The sequence below is a fragment of the Tachypleus tridentatus genome, chromosome 4 (assembly GCF_004210375.1).
Source record: "Tachypleus tridentatus isolate NWPU-2018 chromosome 4, ASM421037v1, whole genome shotgun sequence".
NCBI classification, from domain to species: domain Eukaryota; kingdom Metazoa; phylum Arthropoda; class Merostomata; order Xiphosura; family Limulidae; genus Tachypleus; species Tachypleus tridentatus.
The window spans coordinates 15,149,274-15,169,607 of record NC_134828.1 but is presented as its reverse complement, the minus strand read 5'-3'; the positions used below and the strand labels follow the sequence as shown (position 1 = coordinate 15,169,607).

The window sequence follows — 20,334 nt, the reverse complement described above, 5'->3', positions numbered from 1 at the left end:
TAAACAAACGACACAATATCTCGAGTAATTGCTTAATTTAAAATATCTTAAGAGAAAAACATCATTTAATTCATCAATCTAATAATAAACGGTCATCAAGCATTTTAATGGAACTATACACATTATGTTCGTTCAATTATGTACACTGAATTTGTCCATACTTTAAACAAAAACTGTCTTCATTTTGTACCATACATCATATCCAATGTATTCTTTTGCATGAAGTCACTTAATTCAGATGAATTTAAACTTAATTAAATATATTTATAAATATACTAATTACAAGTCAAAACACAAACAGAGGCAATTACCTACTTATGCAAAACACTAGTAAGGCCTAACTTGAAATACTGCATACAGTTTGGATCTGTAGTCTGCCATATCTGAAAAAAAAAAATGTCGACTCATTGGGAAATATTCAAAGGAGAGTTAATAAGATGATTTCAGACGTGGAAGAGTTATCTTATCCAGAGACAATAATGAAGCTTACAATATTTCATGGGACTGATAAATGTCTCTGTGCCATGTTTCCTATACAAAAGGACACAAACCTCAGGCTCATAAAAAGGGGAGGACAGGTTCCATTTAAGACAGTTTTACTTTTCTAACAAGGTGACTTGCTTCTGGAATGAGTTGGCATTATCAGTCGTCCACAGAAGCCAGAACTTTACAAGTTTAAACAATGGATCTGTTATTCCCTGAAAAATAACATATGTAATTAAATTTTAATAGTAAGTGCACAAGAAAAGCCTTGAAGGACCAAACTGTCCTGGGCTCCTTACCTAAGGAAGGACATTGAATTGTTGGAATGGGTTAAGAGGAGAGTTATTTTGGATAAAGTGGGCTGTCGTACAAGGAGAGGTGGTTAAGATCTCTGAAATAGAAGGACATTGAATTGTTGGAATGGGTTAAGAGGAGAGTTGTTTTGGATTAAGTGGGCTGTCATACAAGGAGAGGTGGTTAAGATCTCTGGAATAGTTCTCTCTAAAAACTGAAGAATTAAAGGGGATCTTACTGAGGTATTTAAGATTGTATAGAGAATTAATAGTAGTGTTTGTGCATCATATTGTTTTCATACTTAATGGCAAAAATGGTAGGACTAGATATAACAGGGTGGTTGGCATTTGGAATGAGTTGCCTTCCAGTGTTGTGAAAGGAGTAAACCATGTGAATTTAAGATAAAACTTGATATCTATATCAATGACAAGGACAGCTTAGAGATTTTTTTTAAATTAATTTATTTAATAATTTTAGTTTAGTTTAGAGGATGGGACAGCTGAAATGGACCAACACATCCCTTACTGTCCCTAAATATTATGTTATAAAGAATTTTTAAGTGAAATGATAAAAAACATAAACTAAAAAAAAAAAAATTATCTTTCAATCTGTTTGTTTTTCATTACTTTTCAGGTCACATTTTACTCCGTCTTGAAGAAAACCAGTGTTATGAGCGACAATTTTGTGTCAGCTAATCTCATGTATCTTGCTAAAACTGCTAATTTTAAATGTTTTTATTACAGAAAAGAATAATAACAGCTATAAGTTATTATAAATACAATAGAAGTATAATTGTCTTTCACATAACTACTTATATTTCTATAGCTATTAAACATTTCTTTGTTGTTGTTGTTTTTAAATTACTATGGCTTCATAAAGTAAAGAATCTTTGTAAAACCAGAGCTTATGATACTACTTCATGTCTTTCGAACATAATTAATACTAACTGCTTAGGCCATTTTTGGCACATCAAAAGATTTAACACAACAGTGTGTTTTAAAGTTTCACCTTTAAGGTGGAAGAACTTGAAGGAAAAGTTGGATCTATTACATTCAATAGCAAAAACTCTGAACCTACACAAAAACAGTAGTAACTGCAACTGATATCGAACTCTTAAGTTAAAGCAATGAATTTGAGTATAAATTAATGTTGTGAGCATTTAAATGTTTGTTAATTATGCAAATACACTTTAAAAGCTCAAGTATATTGAGAATAGAATAACATTTCATTTCGTGGGATGGTCTGGAATAAAAGTTAAAATAATAAAACTTGAAACAAGCCGTTTTCTTCTCTTTGCATTCTTCAGACATAATTAACCTATTGTAATGTAAAAAGAGACATAACAAACTTTACAAATAACACTTACAATCCCTTGTTTCTCAGTGTTTGAAATACACACAAAGTTAGAATATAAACAAAATTACACAGAATAAGAAACAAGTTTTAAGCTAAAGATATAATCCATCAAATACAGGGTGTCCCAAAATGAATACAAGTTGAATAACTTTTCAATTATTTGAAATAACAGCAAAACTCAATATATATTCTGAATACTTGTTTTATTGAAGCTAATTATTATTGTTATTAATTACACTAATTAACATTGTTATTTATGAAAGTTTAAAGTGATAACTCCTGAAGAGTTCCCCCAGTTTAATACACTTTGGACTTTTATCTTGGAGGCTTTTTGAAAACAAAAGCCTACTGTAACAAACTAAGGGATCTTGAGGAACTAAAGCTTTGCATCCATGACTCTGTCTTACCAATACCTTCAGCTGTGTTCAATAACACTGATTATAGCTAGTGATGAAAGACATGCAGAAGTATAGCAGTTAAATCACATATAACTTACAAGTCTTCAGAAAATATGTTGTTTTAAATTTTATCTCAGGTAATACAAATGTTATTCAGCTTTCTTTTGGGTATATTCATTTTGGGACACCCTTTATAAGTCATGAATAACAAAGTAAAACTGACCATTTAAAAGAAGAAAGAAACTGGTAAGAATAGCTTCATATGTAACACCCATGGGTGTATCTCACCTCAATTATTCAAAATCCTGAAATACAAGGCAAAAGGATATGGATAGATATAAAAATTGATAAATCCTAAATATTTATTGTCAACTTACAAACGTACTATCAAACACATCAATGGTAATCCATTACATAATTAGAATAATGTCCACTTACAATGTTTATGGATGGCTTTCTGTAACCTTACTCTGCTTTTTACTTCAGAATTAACGTGATAAAAGTTGAGCTGAAATGTTTACAAATAAACATGATGTTCCAAACTGGTAACATTTTCACTTAAGTACAACATTCAGTCATTCACAGCATTTTGTGAAATAGCACATAGTTACACACTCAACTTACTGTTCTTCCAAGATGACACAGTATTAAGACTATATAGCTCCCAGGTAGCTCTACTGGTCACTAGTAACAGTCATCTCAGACTGTATTCAATGGAGTTAACCATCTGCCTATCTGGGATGATAAAAGTTGAAATGATGTCTCTTTAATTCTCAGATGTTTATTGATTGGTTTTGAAACTGATCTTGTTTCATATTATAGAAAGTCTATATATAGTGCCTTGCAAAAGTATTCACTCCCCCTGCAAAGTTTCCACATTTTGTTGCTATCTGAGCTTGCAGTCATGAAACTTTAAAATGGGACTTTGTATTAAAGATCAATACAATCTACTCTTATCTAAGAAAGCTAAAAAAGTGCAGGTGGAAGTAAGTTAGATTTTTAAAGAAAATTAGAACATTCTCAATTGCATAAGTATTCAACCCCTTTGTTATGGTAACCCTAAATCAGTTCAGATGCACAATATTAGTTTGAAAGGTCACAAAGTTAGTGTAATGGTCTCTGTCTGTGTGTAATAAAAATTGGTTTAACAACTCACAGAGCGTTACGACATATCAACCATGAAGATCAAAGAGCTTTCCAAACAAGTCATGGAAGTTGAAATGGTAGAGAAGCACAGATTCAGAGATGGTTACAAGAAAACTTTAACATCATTCGTTATCCTTTTGAGAAGAGTGAAGTCCATCATTAAGATGTGGAATTTGTTTCATACCACCCAGTCACTATCAAAATCAGGCTGCCCTACCAGACTAAGCAGCTGGTCAAGCAGAAAAACTGGTTAGAGGTGCTACTATTGATTTTATAAGATTTGCAAAGAGATATATCTCAGATGGGACTCAGTATATATATGTCAACAATATCCAAATCCCTACACAAAGCTGATCTGTACAGGTGAATAGCAGGAAAGTAGCCATTAGTAAAAAAGAAGCATCTTAAATCTTGTACGAAGTTTCCAACCAAGTATATAAATGATACTGTAGATATGGGCAGAACATTCTGTGGCAAGAAAAGACATGTATTGGAATTTTTTTTGTCTAAATTCAAAACCCAACACAACACCATCACTCAGTCAACTGTCATACATGGTGGTAGTAGCATCATATTATGGGGGTGCTTGTCAGGATTGAAGGGAAGATGAATGGTACAATATACAGGTGAATATTAGAGGAAAAACTGCTCAAGTCAGCCAAGAATGTAGAAGTGGGTCACAATACATATTTCAGCAGGACATTGACACAGATATACACAAGGCCAAAACCAACTGGAGTGGTTTTAAAAGGAAAATTGAATATTTTGAAGCAGCCCAGTAAACGTCATGACTTAAATTCAAAAGGTTATTTGGTGTTTTATAGTGCAAAACAACTAGGCTATCTACACATGAGAACATTTATGGTAAGGCTTTAAGATTACAGTTCATCAATGATCCCCAATGAACTTTTCAGAATTTGAACAATTTTGCAATGAAAAAAGGTAAAAATTACACCATCCCAATGTACAAAGCTGATAGAAATCTATCCAAAAAGACTCACAGTAGTAATTGCTGCCAAAAATGCTTCCTTCAAGTACTAACTTATGGAACTGACTACTTGTACAGACAACAAATTTTAATTTATATATATATTTTTTGCAGATTCTGCTAACATTCAACTTCCTTCACACATAACAGTGTTAGGTTTAATCACTTGAGTTTTGAGTAGAAATAAATTCATAAAAAAAATTGTTTACATTATTTGTCTTTCATCAAAATGCGACGTTATGGTAAGGGTGAATATTTTTGCAAGAAAATGTTTATTTATTCTTAAAGAGTTGAGAGTTATAAGGCAGGCTAACAGCATTTGAACTTGTATCACTATAATGGAAGGACATAACTGTCCTGTTTAGGCTAATAGATTTAGTGTTTCAATGGAAAACTAGGTTCAGCTTTCTGTTGACTTACCTCACAATTCTTTAAAATAAAAATTTATGTACATACATATTTATCATATTATAAAAATCAAATAATTGATTAATTAAATACTGATCCAACTATTTTTGTATTTACCAAAGTAATACATGTCAGTACAAATATTAAGTTTATAATATTTCATCTTATGAAAGTAATAACACTGGAAATCTTTCTATATTCGGGACAGTCTTCTATCTTTATATCCATAAAACACATAGGAATGAATTACTCTAGTGCAATGGTCTGCAAACTTTTATTGTACCCCTTATTCTAAAAATATGTTTTGTTGCACTTTCCCATGTTAATATATTACTTAATACTTGTACAGTAGCTTATGAAAGTTGTACTTTCAGATATACCTTGTATGCTCCTATAGTCATAATTGCATAACCCCTACAAATGCATTGTGCCTCTCAAGACAAGCACACACCACAGCCTGAGCATTTAAATACACTTACATTTCTTAGTTAATCTTTAAATCGACAATGCAGTTCAGCTTGCAACAGGAAGCCTTCGAGTGAAAATAAACATTCACGAATGTATTCTTAGTTAAAATGTTGATATAACTGCTTTTTAAGATCTTCCAAGTTTATGTAATAAAATCAGGGTACTAAAGCGACAAGTTTTTGTTCATACACCACACATGGTTATGTTTCTGATTCAATTATTGAAGGTTTTATTTGGACATTATGTTGCTATATATTAAGTGATTTTCTTTTCAAATTAAAGACTTCCATCTATCAAACCACAGAACACGTCACACTTAGTATAGAACTGTACTATTTAAAGTTTGCAAGAATTTGTAACAGTTGGAGACAATACTGTCATTCCACATGACCAAACAAGCTGTTTTCAACACAGTCCACCTGCAATTACAGAATTTTAGAAAAATCAAAAACAAGGAAAGTTGAATGAGTTAAAAACATTCAGCATTTGATATTTCAAACAGTATTTCATGAAAATAAAACTAAAGATAATAAGAATTTGTAAATATACATGCATTTTATTGACAAATGGATGGACATCCAGAACGTTCTGAACTACGGTTACAACTACCATAGAGAATTCATTAGACAATGAATTGGTTCACGGTTGACTGGGTGAAAACCAACACGATGACAGGACAACCTGGCAACACTCAACTCATTGGAAATGTTACCAGTCGACAGACACTCAGCGACAACTCATCTGCCAAAAGATTTGTTGAAATACCTATATTTCGAATGTACCATTAGTATTGCCAACAGTGAGCTAGATGAATGGTTATGGCTATCAAAGTAAAATAATTAGGTTAACATTTTGGCAAAACTATAGCCTTTTTACTATATAAAGCATTATTACAACTAATCAGGTTGTAGAAGGCTAGTATAATAAATTTAAGAAAATATTGGACAAGAGAAAAGCGTCGATGTTTTCATTGCTGAACAAAATTCAAAAGGAGAAACACGACACAGAAGCTACTATACTTCAGATAAACATTGACTAGCAAAACATCTGGCAAAGCTAATGGAAAAAGACTGTCACAGGAAATGAATTAATGTGGTGTATGTTTACACTCTATCAAGAATTCATGGACAATGCACAGATTATACTCGACCTCAGAAGTGTGGGTATAATTTTGTTCTATTGGCATAATAGTGTTTGGTCTCTATCAAATCATTGCATTTTGTATTTATCTATTCAAAATGCAACAAATTACTCATACATTGTAAATCTGGTTCATGTACATGTAAACATGCATGTATTCCCCTAAGTGAACATAAATATAATAATAAATTCATTTCATAACACAAATGTTGACAATATGCTGTCTACAAGTTGATTTTTAAACTAGTTGTATTTTGACAACTTGTCCAGTCAATGGCCTGTATTTTGACATAATTTACTGTCACCTAACTGTATGAATTTCCTATCACCCATTTGCCACCAAACTAATGAAACACAAGACAATATCTTATACATTCTAGTAGCCTGTCTAAGTGCCTTCTAAGAAAATCTTTCAAATAGGTATTCTTTTTAAGTATTACACTTTTTATCACAAGACTGAAGAAAACCTACCAAGTGTTGAAATCAGTCTAAGCACTGGCTAGTGTTTTCAGTGTGAAACAAAACAAATAACATTCAGACACTAACAATATTCCATTTCACTAATATTATAATCACATTAGTAGTACAGCTTGTAAGAACAGAATTGTTCAAGTTGTAGAGAAAGACAAAAAAAAAATTTAAAAATGGAGATTTTGTCATTACTAACTAAGACAAAATATTCATGTCAAATGTCAATTTAATACAAGCATAAGAAACAAAGTTAAAACTAAGGTATCTATAAATTCATCATATGAACATTTAGGTCATTTTGTGAGGAGACTTTAGTATATAATACAAGAACAATCCCCACGTCTTACCATATAAGAATATTATACTCACAGTTTTGTTTACAAATGTTTAACTAGGGAAGTAAAAAAACACTAAAAGAGCTTACTTCCTTTTGGAAGAACTTAAAATGGAATGAATATATCACTAGTGGGTCATGTGCCTCCTCCAACCTGTCCCCTCCCTAAATCCACAATAAAAATAAAAGCTAAATGTATCTCTGAAGACACAACCAGGAGAAATATGATTGTTTCTTGCAATCTCATTACTAAAAACTCTTATTAAAGTAAGGCCCTTAACCCCCAGCTACACTAAGTTACAAATCCTGGAATCATATGTGTATATGTAAGAATAGTATCTGTTAGGTTCCAGTTACAATTTTTAAACATTCTTTATACCACAAAGACAAGTTAAATGACAATGAATTTACTGTTTTTACAATGAGTAGCAGTAAGGTAATGGTCTTGTATTATGAAGCTGAATATTGCTCATACATAGGTAACAACAATCAATATCACGTGTTGTTTTATTTGGTCAAGTTACTACAGCCAAATTTAATAAGAGTGTGCAAAAGTTAAACTCTTATTATCATATTGAATGACAAAAACACACATTCACCCAGATAATAAGTAAGGAAACAAATATAAATAAATGCAAAATCAAAGAAGCCCTACTTACACAAGAACTAAAACCAAAATTAAACCAATGTAAAGGAACACTTTTATACCTATACTAATTAATAACCTAACATCTGACTGCAATGCCCTCTACAATCCTGCACCGGTTTACACTCTCGTTCCTAAGACATGTGACCGGCAACGGTCTGTCACAAACTCTCTCTTAGTTAATCTGAAGATGACCTCCTTATCAGTAAAAGTGTTAATACCCATACCAGCCATTCTGAGATACATTTTTATTTCAAGTGGGTTTTTCATCATCAAGAATGATGTACGTTTTGTCTGAAATCAGAGGAACACATTGTAGCAAATTCCACTGAATTAGTAAAGAAATTACACAATATACTGGCAAAAGTTAAATATATCTCTGCTGTATGTAAAACAGTTTTTTAACTTTTCAGTTCTTGTTAAAGTTACAGAACATTTCATGCAGCAAGTTGTCTTTAAACTTTGGCTGTTAGATTTATAAATTATTTAAAATCTGTGCAGCCAAAAATTAAAATATCACCACAATTTATGTATTTGATAATGTACATTATGCTATTATCACCTTACAAACAACCCCAGCAGATCTGCGTTTTCAAATAAAGCTAAAAAAAATTAAACTTTTATCAGAGACAACACATCCAAGTACATTACAAGAATTCTCTTACTATGTATCCAAAATACACAAGTCTAGAAGAAATACACACCTATGCAATTTTTATATCACATTCACAGCTGTATGTGAAATGTAAATAAACCACATGACTCATGCATGTATACCAGCTTTAGGCACCAGTTACTAAAACTACACGCTTGTGTAATCTTATTTTTACCTTCTCTTACACTTACTGTACAGTGAATATACTCGATGAATATATTAATTTTAGTGTTATGGTTTTCACTTACTTTCATTGTACTTCTCTATAAAAACATCATTATTTGATGGGTCTTGCTCTTAAACTTATTTCTTACAGTGTTACTTAACTTCCAAGATCTTACAAATTTCTTGTTCTTTAGTACACAACTTTGATACAAACTTCAATAAACTTTGAAACTTATATTTCTCTCAATCAGTAATTTTTTCAAGCTGTATTAATATGTTGTATCCAATCAAGTACAAATACGTCATCATTGAAAACACAAAAAATAATTAAACAATTACTTTATCAAATAGTCACGTCAATATTTCATTAAGGTTCATATATTTTACCATCAGTCAACAGGGTGTTGCTCCATTAATAACTGAAAATTTCTTGAGAATTGTCATCAGAACTCAATTCAGAATATTATGAATTACATGTTTTATTTATTCTATAGCACAATACTAAGATTTATAGAATTATACATTGATTTAAATATATACCTTCACCACATATTCACTGGAAGTCCAAAAGGTTTCTCATACCTCTAAAATACTTACATTTTGTTGTTGTTTAATAATAAATGTTTCCTTTACATTTCAGTTTTTTGTATGGGGTGGCAAAAACACTTTTCTTCCATTCAGTACCTCGTATTCTACACATTCACAATATCAAACGTTGACCAAGTAAAGACTTCTTTGAAAGACTAGAACTTTTCCTTTTCAATGCTTAGGATTTTGCGAATGGTACCACTAACCAGCAAATCTTCAGTTATTGTGGTACATGGTCAACAGTGCAGCATCAACTGGTTCCATACAGGAAGGACAAGTGAACGACCTCATCAACCAATCATCTATGCATTCAGTATGATAGACGTGGAGGCACGGTAGGAACCGAATTGGATCGCCAATCACAAATTCTGCCATGCAAATGACACACCTGAAAACATGACACCATGGTTATTAGAATACGATCATTTTCTTATGAAAACAATTACTCATAGTCCTACAGATTTTCTGAGCATCACATTCCAGCTGTGTCAGAAACTTAGCCTTTTCAAACCATTTCACATGTACATATGATTCTACATGTAGGTGGCCTTCTCTTCGTGTTCCTGTCTCGTCACGTTACCATCCATTATACATCAACAACATTACACGAACACAAACTATCCAATCAGACGATCTCACACATGGCTCTACAGTATTTTCACACAAGTGAAGAATGAAGACAAAAAGAGAAACAGATAAATACTATTCAAGCAAGTGTGAAGACTGGTTTGAATAGACAAAATCTGAAAACAGTATTGTGCTTTCAGACTTTTGTAGCAAAATAATTTTAACCAATTAAAAAACTCAAACTGAGGTAGGAACAAAAAACATTTTCAGAGTCAAAGAAAAGATATTCCAACTTTACAGTGCCAGATGTTGGCAACATAAAGTATGCATATGTAAAAACTTTAAAAAAATATTTTCAAAGTGTTACTACTAAAGCAAACTGGCGTATGTTAAATGTTATTTATTGTAACGCAGTTATAAAATAAAAATTCATTTTGACTAATTTATTGCTATATTAGCAAAAACAATGATTTCAATTATAAAACCACAACTACTATTTCTTTCATGAAAGCACAGCAGTGGGTGTATTCATCTTCAGTGTTCATCTCCTTTTCAAAATACCATAACTTCTGAAAGTAAATACCTGATATTCAAAGAATGACAGGTACTATAAAATGATACGTGATCTTTATTTTGAAAATTCAGAGGACATGAGGCTTATTTCTTATTTTGTAAGCCAAAGTTATATGCACTAAAATGAGGTCATCAGTTTACACCAGTGGTTCCCAAACTTTTTTCAGCTTGTTACCCAATTTAACATGCCACATTAAGCATGTTACCCCTTTCACAAAATGTTTTCAACATTGATATATATGGCTAAATTAAACTAGAGATATATTGCACTTTATTTATTACACTTTATTTATTTACAATTTATTTATATAATTTATTTACACTGAATTACACTTTTAATTATTGTATTTGATCATTGTGCATTTCTAATGAATATTGCCAAAGATGTCAAGAACATCAGTGGGATGGATGGAGTTGCATACTTGAAGCTAGTTTAGGAATTCTTGGCTTTGTGGTTGAAAGTGCCAGCCTGGCATCATTTGCAACATTCAAGCGAGTCCTCTTTTTTGTTTTCATCCCCAGCACGGTTGAGAACCCCTTCTCGCACAGATATGTTGTTGAGAATGATACCAACAACTTCAAGGCTCTCTTGGACAGAGTTGGCGAGTCAGCTAGTTGTGAAATCCAAAAGGAATCTGCATTTTGATTTTGCAATTTGACTTTCAAGGCTTCATTTGCTCGCATTGTGATCCACTCCTCCTTTGCAGGGAAATCATCATCATGAATGGCCTCATCAGGTACAGAAAAGGGATGAATGATCCACTGAAGACTGGCTGTTTTTAGGTCACTATCTGGAAAGTTGCATGCTTGTTTCAAGCCCCTTCAAATGGTCGCTCATCTCTTTGTTGATGGTCTGTAAAAGTGATCCAGTATCATAACTATTCTCCTCAACAAACTGGTCTAGGGTGGGAAACTGAGCGATCACTCCTTTTTCCAAGCATCGAATCCAGAGTCTCAGTTTTCCCAGAAATGCAGTCACAGTGTGATAGGCATCAATGACAGTCGTGTTTTGGCCCTGAAGTTGCAGATTATCACTGTTCAGCTCTGCAAATATGTCAGCCAAGTAACAAAGTCGAGCAAGCCACTCCTTATCAGTGAACTTGGTAGCAAAAGGAGATTCTTCTTGTTTCAGAAATTCCTGAAGAGCCGTTCGAGACTCAATGACTCGACGTACAACCTTGCCTCGTGACAACCAGCGAACATCGGTGTGGTAGAGCAGAACTTGATACTGCTCTCCCATTTCCTTGCACAGCTCCCTGAATATGCGCGAATTCACATCCCTGGACTTGATGAAATTGACGATTTTCAACACATCTTCAAACACTAATTTCAGATTACCAGGCAGGCTTTTTGATCCAAGAGAGTACCGATGAATGATGCAATGATCTACAGAAATTTCTGGATTCACAGCTTGTATGAGGCCCCGTAATCCACGATTACGACCCATCATCAATGGTGCTCCATCGACGGAGACCTAGATTAAAAAAGAAAAACTATTATAGATTGCGTCAGTTAGTCATTCTTACTTATCTTTTGTGTTATAATTATATGGTTTTAATTTAATTTAATTTATTTTGGTACTTTAGTATTTCAGTACGACAGGCACGATACTTTTTTGTGAATTATGTATAAAATATTAGCTACACTACAGCTACTTGTACAATAAATAAAACTATGTGACTATATGCCATGTAATTCATTGTATTTATACTAATCTAGACTTTATATAAACATCTCTCTCGACCTGTTGAATGCTGTTCCAATCCAATCCATTCATGGTAAAGAAACTGTTGATGATATTGAAGATATCTTCTCCCTTCATGGTTGTCAGCAGATCTTCGCATAATAGGAACTCTTCTTTGATCTTGTCCTGGTGGACGTAACGAACGAACCCAAGGAGAACAGCACAACTGGCTACATCACACGATTCATCAAATTGCAAGGAGAATTTGCTATATGAGCTTTCCTTGATCTCTGTTGTAACTTGGGACAGAATATCTGATGCCATGTCATTGACGGATTGTGTTGTTTGATAGAGATATGACACTCGCTGATCCTCCCCACATACCTTGCTTACCATCTCGTATGCACAAGGCATAATCAGATTCTCTGCAATGGTGTGGCATTTTTGTTGTTCGGCAACTTTATATGCAACAAAGTAAGATGCTTCGACCGCAGCTTGAAGCTTTTGGGCTTGAATTCCAGATGAACCGAACTGGATATTCTTCAGTGCTACAGCCGGTGCTGAAAATAAGCCTGATCCTCATTTTGAAGATTTGGATGGCACTTCTGGAGGTGAGCTGAGAGTTTTGATGGCTCGAGGCTTTCATTTGTCAACACTTTGTGACATACTACACATTGTGGCCGATCCTCTCCACCAGAAGGTAAATTCACAAAGCCATAGCGAAGAAAGGCGTCAGAATAAGTGCGCTTTTAGACATTTTATTGTTTAATCTGCAGAAAAATAAAATAAAACTGCATAAAAAAGTGTGAACAATGTGAACTTTTTATTTATTTTTTCATGGCATTCTAGATAGCATTAAAAGAGCTTATTCAGCATAGGAATGATGTAATAGTAAGTAAATACTAACTATACTGCACAGGGCAGTACACATACATACCAGGTTTTGTCTACCTCGGCTGATGCTCACATAGAAGCTGACAGTGTGAAATAGAGACAACCTCAGGCAGTGAGTGACGCGTACTGGACACGTCGATGAGTCATCAGGGTTACTAAGTGACTTGTGTTCTGAAGCATACTTGTCAAAATACTTTTAGGTTACCACACACTTAGATACATATTTTTCTTTTCTACTACTGTATATTAGTTTTTGATGTTTATTGTTATTTGGTTTAACTTTATTACATACTTAAAATAGGTTTAATTTACAACTTTACATACTAAGACTAAGTTAACATTAATCCTAATACCAGCTACCTCAATGTTTTCTTGATTTTCAGAATTTTAACTTTTTTTCTGTCACCCCTCCATTACCCCCGATAAATTGTTAAATTACCCCCAGTTTGGGAACCACTGGTTTACACCAACAAAGGTCAACAAATGCAAGTCAACTTTTATTATGTTAATAAGCAACGTAAGCTTCCTATTTTCATGGTGGCTACTACAAAATGTACACTGTGCTCAGACAAGCAGACAAACCTCCTACCAGAGTTGTGTATGTTTTATGTTTTTAGTGGAGAAAAAGTTATGCGAGTGTTTTCTTATAGCAAAGCCACATGGGGCTATCTGCTGAGCCCACCAAGGGGAATCGAACCCCTGATTTTAACGTTGTAAATCCGAAGACTTACTGCTATACTAGTGGGGGTCATAAAGTTACGTAATGGAACAATACATCACACTTGACAGGACATACAATATCCAAGCATAACAACAAAACTCAAATTGTCTGGACTGCAGACTTTCCTTCTTTTAAGAGATGTTAACATATAAATTTTATCTTCAACTAAGAAAACATCTTAGTAACTATTAATAAATGCAAAATTAAAACTGGCAGAGAACAATAGTTACAATACGTACATACATAACAGATTTTTCTTCACATGTACAGTATATATGCTGCAACAATTTCGTATCACCTACTTCCACGATAAACAGTAAAATATAAGAAAGGTTTTAAGTATAAAAGACTGTAAAAACATTCTATAAACAAGTTTCTTATGAGCGTTTTACACTCAGACATTGCTCTAAAGTCAGGTCAACTTACTCTCTATTTTTCTTGCTTCCATCAAAAAGTCCACTTGGAATATGTTGGATTAAGCCAATCCTTTTGGCTATCTGTATTTGTTCTTCTTCTGTTAACTGAGATGCCGGACGGCTGACATTAGGTGAAGGATAGTACACTGGAACTGGTTCACTTTCCTGGATAAATAATTACAATTATTTTAATATTGTCATGTTAGTAATATATATATAATATATAACAAGTGCACATGGTAATAAATTATTTCTTTTTTTCAAACACAAATTTAGTAATGAGAAATCATCTTCTTATATATATAACACAGCACTATAGTTAAAATTATAAAGTATGCCAAGCTAGATAATGCAGAGTTACATCACAGTTCTCCTGTAACTCTCTCTAAATCACACTATAAAGGTGGGTTAGATATAGACTTGTTTTTCCCAATGTTTTCAATAGAGTTTCAAAAGAGGTCAAATATCAGATATACAAGCCTCCCTTTTCTAACTTTGGTACATCAATAAACACGAGAATATGTGTGAAGACTAAAGAGGTCAAACATCAGATATACAAGCCTCCCTTTTCTAACTTTGGTACATCAATAAACACGAGAATATGTGTGAAGACTAAAGAGGTCAAACATCAGATATACAAGCCTCCCTTTTCTAACTTTGGTACATCAATAAACACGAGAATATGTGTGAAGACTAAAGAGGTCAAACATCAGATATACAAGCCTCCCTTTTCTAACTTTGGTACATCAATAAACACGAGAATATGTGTGAAGACTAAAGAGGTCAAACATCAGATATACAAGCCTCCCTTTTCTAACTTTGGTACATCAATAAACACGAGAATATGTGTGAAGACTAAAGAGGTCAAACATCAGATATACAAGCCTCCCTTTTCTAACTTTGGTACATCAATAAACACGAGAATATGTGTGAAGACTAAAGAGGTCAAACATCAGATATACAAGCCTCCCTTTTCTAACTTTGGTACATCAATAAACACGAGAATATGTGTGAAGACTAAAGAGGTCAAACATCAGATATACAAGCCTCCCTTTTCTAACTTTGGTACATCAATAAACACGAGAATATGTGTGAAGACTAAAGAGGTCAAACATCAGATATACAAGCCTCCCTTTTCTAACTTTGGTACATCAATAAACACGAGAATATGTGTGAAGACTAAAGAGGTCAAACATCAGATATACAAGCCTCCCTTTTCTAACTTTGGTACATCAATAAACACGAGAATATGTGTGAAGACTAAAGAGGTCAAACATCAGATATACAAGCCTCCCTTTTCTAACTTTGGTACATCAATAAACACGAGAATATGTGTGAAGACTAAAGAGGTCAAACATCAGATATACAAGCCTCCCTTTTCTAACTTTGGTACATCAATAAACACGAGAATATGTGTGAAGACTAAAGAGGTCAAACATCAGATATACAAGCCTCCCTTTTCTAACTTTGGTACATCAATAAACACGAGAATATGTGGCCAACATGGCTCCTCTTTCTAAACAGGGAAGATATACGATTCTCAGGAAAGTCCACAGATGGAACTAAATGGAAATCCTTGCCTTGCTCATCTTTAAAGAATGTTAAATATTTGTTATCCGGATCATGGAAGATACGTGGATTTGATATACTTGATTTTCAACAAGAAAGAGTAACCCAATTGAAAAACTGCTGGATAATACAAAGTATAATATTGTTAATTGAGTCCAATCAAAGTGGACCCCTGTTATAAGTGGTGTGTCTCAGAAGTCAGTGTTGTCCCTTTACTTAACAACATTATTGACAAACAGACATAATTATTAAGTCAGACACATTTTCAAATAAATGAAATTCTTAGCTATTTCAAGCGATATTGAGAAATACTACAGAAGGGCTTGAATCAGTTGGTAAGTTAGTAGATAAACTAATTATACTAAGAGTGAAGTGATACATAATATAGATGGTAACCCACTAACTACCAAGTATCACCAGCCACAATTTTTTTTTTTTTTGGGGGAGGATCATGAAACGTGTTCCACTTTGTGAACATCACAGTTTTGTCAATGTACACATACCTTGAGCAACCATGTGCATTCTGATTTTGATTTTTGCAGAGAAAAGGCTATTTGTTGAACCACACCATTGTCCACAAAAAGGATTCTTCTCCCCCTAACAAAACCTTCTTAAAATTTATGAGAACATCTAAAGAGCCTCCAATTTGAAGAGAGAAACTGTTTTTGTTTCAACTTAAAAACAGATGCACGTAACTACATGTACAAGAGAAAATGTTTAACAAGTATTGAACTGTACAATTTTTAAAATCATCACACTTGTACACTGCCATGTTTTTCATTTCAAGCATGATTTTGTTTGTTTGTTTTGAATTTTCATCCATGCTACATGAGGGTTATCTGTGCTAGTCATCACTACCCACTGCCAACTCTTGTACTACTCTTTTACCAATGAAAAGTGGGATTATAACATCCTCACGGCTGAAAGGGCGAGCATGTTTGGTGTGGCAGGGACTCGAACCAGCAACCCACAGATTACGAGTTGAGCACTCTAATCACCTGGTCATACCAGGCCCCATAAACATGTAATGCATCATTATTGTACAACAACTGTTCATTTAACCACTTGAGTAAAGCTATTGTACTCAGTTTATTAAAGCTATATTGAGTTTTGTAGTGTGAATTTGTAAGTTCATTTACTGTATCAGTGTTTCATAAAATTCAGATTACATAAACTGTTATTTCACCAGCATAGCTGTAGTGTAGGTCATAATGATATATTTATATATACATACGAGTTATTCGACAGATATTGTTTGCATATGCCATCTTTGAACAGAACACCTAGAATATCTGTAACAAGTACAAAAACACAAGCTTTTCTTTATGAATGTGGTCAGTTTTCTGAATCTCCATTTTTTTTTGTGGAAAGAGTCCGAATCTTCGAGGCCAAAGTTACACAATGGTATTGTTGATACATTTATTTCAGAGAATTCAAGTGAAGAGGACCATATTAAAAATGTGAACAGAAGTTTCTATGCATGTGTTGGAAGGAAAGGGGACAAAGAAAAAACTTATCTGAGAATTGAATATTTCTACAGGAGACACTATACCTTGGCATAGTCGTAGTTTAAGTGACTAAAGACAGTGAAGCTCTGTTGTGAGTATTAAAGCAAGCAAAATTTTATGAACTATTTAGAAACATATTAATTAAAAGTCAGAACTCTAAAAAGGTTATATTTCTTTTAGAATACTGTACATAGTTTGATCTCTTATCTTACATACAATACTGACTTATTTGAAATGATTACAGGGAAGATTATTAGATGATTCAGAAAATAAAAAATGTATCTTCACTTGTTTTATCTCAAGAAAGACAAGTAAAGATGATAGAACAAAACCCTCAACTCCTACATGCTATTCTGAAGACAACAGAATGAAAGGACACAATTTAAAGATTGTATAACAATAGGACAGGATTCATTTCAGACACTTTTAATTTTCAAACAGAGTGATAAACTTATGGAATGGGCTGCCATCAGTAGTGGTGGTGGTCGGCACCTGATGAGAGTTTAAAAGAAAGAATCAATTATTTACTACATAATAAAAAAACATTATCTAACTGATGAAGCAATTGTCATAAAGTTATAATAAATATTTGTGTCTCCAAAAATTGTGTACCTGACCAAGTGACAACTTCATTTAGGAGAGTCGAGAGCTATCAAGGGCCCCATTTCTCTGTTTTTAACATTTTTAAGAACTTTATAAATAGAAGATCCTAAATTAGGGCAGCAACAAGCTTAAAAACAAGGCAAAATCACAGCAACAGGCATTTTTAACTTACACTATAAGAATAAAAATGTTAATAAAGTAACAACAGATATTTATTAAATCTATGAAGTAACAGATATATAATATTACTCAAATTATTATTTTAAAGTATCAAGTATCTATAATTAATGTTTTTTATGGTCAAATGAAGATACAGGCAAAAGGTGTTTAATGGAAGTTACCAGGTTTCATTCACCCAGGTCTCTGACCAGTTACCCCTATTTGCCCTCCCCTATCAGAAGGTCTAATCATAGGAGATAAATAAATGACTTGACTGATCTGGTACTGGTTGTAGTCAACAGGAATTATCTAGCTGATCAGATTGTGTTTGTAATACATCAATTAACATAATCCACCAGGGTCATGCAACTTAGTCATCTTTTTGCCCTTCATATTTTGATCATTTGCATAAACAATCCTTGACCCAGTTGCATCTACTGATCACCCACTGTTCTATCATTTTCATTTTTAAAAATACTTTTCCACGTCATGTAAAATAAAATAGATCTGGCAGTACATGAAATCAGGTACGTCTAGCTTCAGCTTTGTTCATCAAAATAAATAGTAATGTACTAGCATTCAAAGTTATATTATGTACTTGTATTAAAACTGTAATTGTATTATTTGTAAATGGTGCATTTGACAGCTCTATAAACATGCCATACTGAACTGCACGTAATTATTTATCTGTAAAATTTCAATACATAAACAACATGGCAGCTGCTGTACCAATAAAAGTTTTTAAAATAAGAAAAATTAAATAAATAATTTTCACATATCATAAAAGCTTGTACTTCAAGGCTCAATTTGTCATATGTTTCATCAAAATTCTTAAAAATATAGATACCTGGCTTTGGATAATTACATTTGATTCATAAGGATTAACTTAGAATTCACTCACACACTAAATGTGCCACATTTTTCTAAAAAGAGCCACAATTTAAAGTGATATGAAATGCAATTTTTTTTTCTCTTTATACAAATGTATTATTGACTTTATGAACTTATAAACTAAATTATTTTTTAGTAAAGTCCCCAGTTAGAAAACCTCACTCAACTATTTCATAAGTATACATATAGAAAATGTTTGCAATTATTGTACCACAATTCAAGTATTGGCAAACATATGTACTTGTCTATAAAAATTACTCAGCTATGTAATCAAGCACTGAATACAGTGACACACAATTACTTGCCTAGATAAAATGTCTACCTGATAAGGTGGTGGTCCCAACTGTTCAGTTGATGATACACTTGAATTCTCTCTCAAAAGTGATACATCGTCTGACGACAAAGACTTTAAACAGTTGCAATTTCCCATTATAAGTTCCTTCTGTTGCTAAAGTTAAGCCTGTGGAGTCCAAATATATACGAGATTGAAAAATCTAATCTGTGTTTATCTTACCAACTTTAAACGTACACCAATTACCATTCGTAGATATTTTTTCACAAAAGGAATCAGCTGACTCACTTAATTGGCAATACATTTTGTAACATTAACTTCTTGTTCCTTAATGTTTTATACACCCATCAAATTATGGGAAGCAGTTTTGACGTAGTTATAAACTGAATTTTCAATATTTTGTTAGCTCATAATTGCTGGAACTCAAAAGTTATATTGCTCTTACTGCTATACTAGTAACAGTAACCTAAACATCGACGAAACCCAGTCAACTGTCAAGTTCAGCAGTCTTCTTCAGAACTTCATTGGCACTTAAGTTTATAGTTTGCTAATTAATACAACAACAATGGACAGTCGTTTTCTTTCAAATAAATGCAAAACTAAAGTTCAATGAACATGTTTCATCGAAGCTAACGGTACAACCATCCCATTACAACTGCGAAATTATCTCAGACTTACAACAAGCGTAGACTTGCATATCGGCTGGCGAAATATTAAGGGACCGTCAGAAAATTTTAAACATACATACAGGATCACTTTTTAAAACATTTTTATCATCTATGTGTATTTTTGATTTATAGTTCTGTTTATCTGTCTTACATCTGTGATGCTTTTCGTTTTTAACCATGTTGTATGAAAAAAATAATATTAAAATACCTTCACAGACAAGCAGTTGTTTTTACACTATTTCGTGCTTT

General features: G+C 33.0%; 1 protein-coding gene and 1 long non-coding RNA gene across 12 annotated transcripts in view; one reads left to right on the top strand and one right to left on the bottom strand.

Annotated features, from left to right (window-relative positions):
• Positions 1–2,056, top strand: part of LOC143248610 (uncharacterized) — a 44,682-nt gene extending 42,626 nt beyond the window's left edge. For all 4 annotated transcript variants that reach the window (XR_013027087.1, XR_013027086.1, XR_013027085.1 and 1 more), the window contains one exon: positions 1,411–2,056. This is a non-coding gene — a long non-coding RNA (uncharacterized LOC143248610). The remainder of the gene's footprint in view (positions 1–1,410) is intronic.
• On the bottom strand, positions 86–20,107 carry LOC143248609 (RING finger protein 11-like). Of its 8 annotated transcripts, none has more exons than XR_013027083.1 (4): positions 19,448–20,107; positions 14,406–14,560; positions 9,550–9,928; positions 86–383 (listed from the first exon to the last, which is right to left on the bottom strand). XR_013027083.1 is itself a non-coding variant. In XM_076497112.1 (3 exons), exons 1-3 carry the CDS (start codon positions 19,553–19,555, stop codon positions 5,858–5,860), a joined length of 366 nt encoding a protein of 121 aa, XP_076353227.1. In that variant the 5' UTR covers positions 19,556–20,107; the 3' UTR covers positions 3,326–5,857. The 8 variants fall into 8 exon arrangements, 3 of the variants coding, with proteins under 3 accessions (XP_076353227.1, XP_076353228.1, XP_076353226.1); XR_013027081.1 differs by lacking the exon at positions 86–383 and adding an exon at positions 399–698; XR_013027079.1 differs by lacking the exon at positions 86–383 and adding an exon at positions 3,326–5,960.
• Positions 20,108–20,334: the final 227 nt, after the last annotated feature.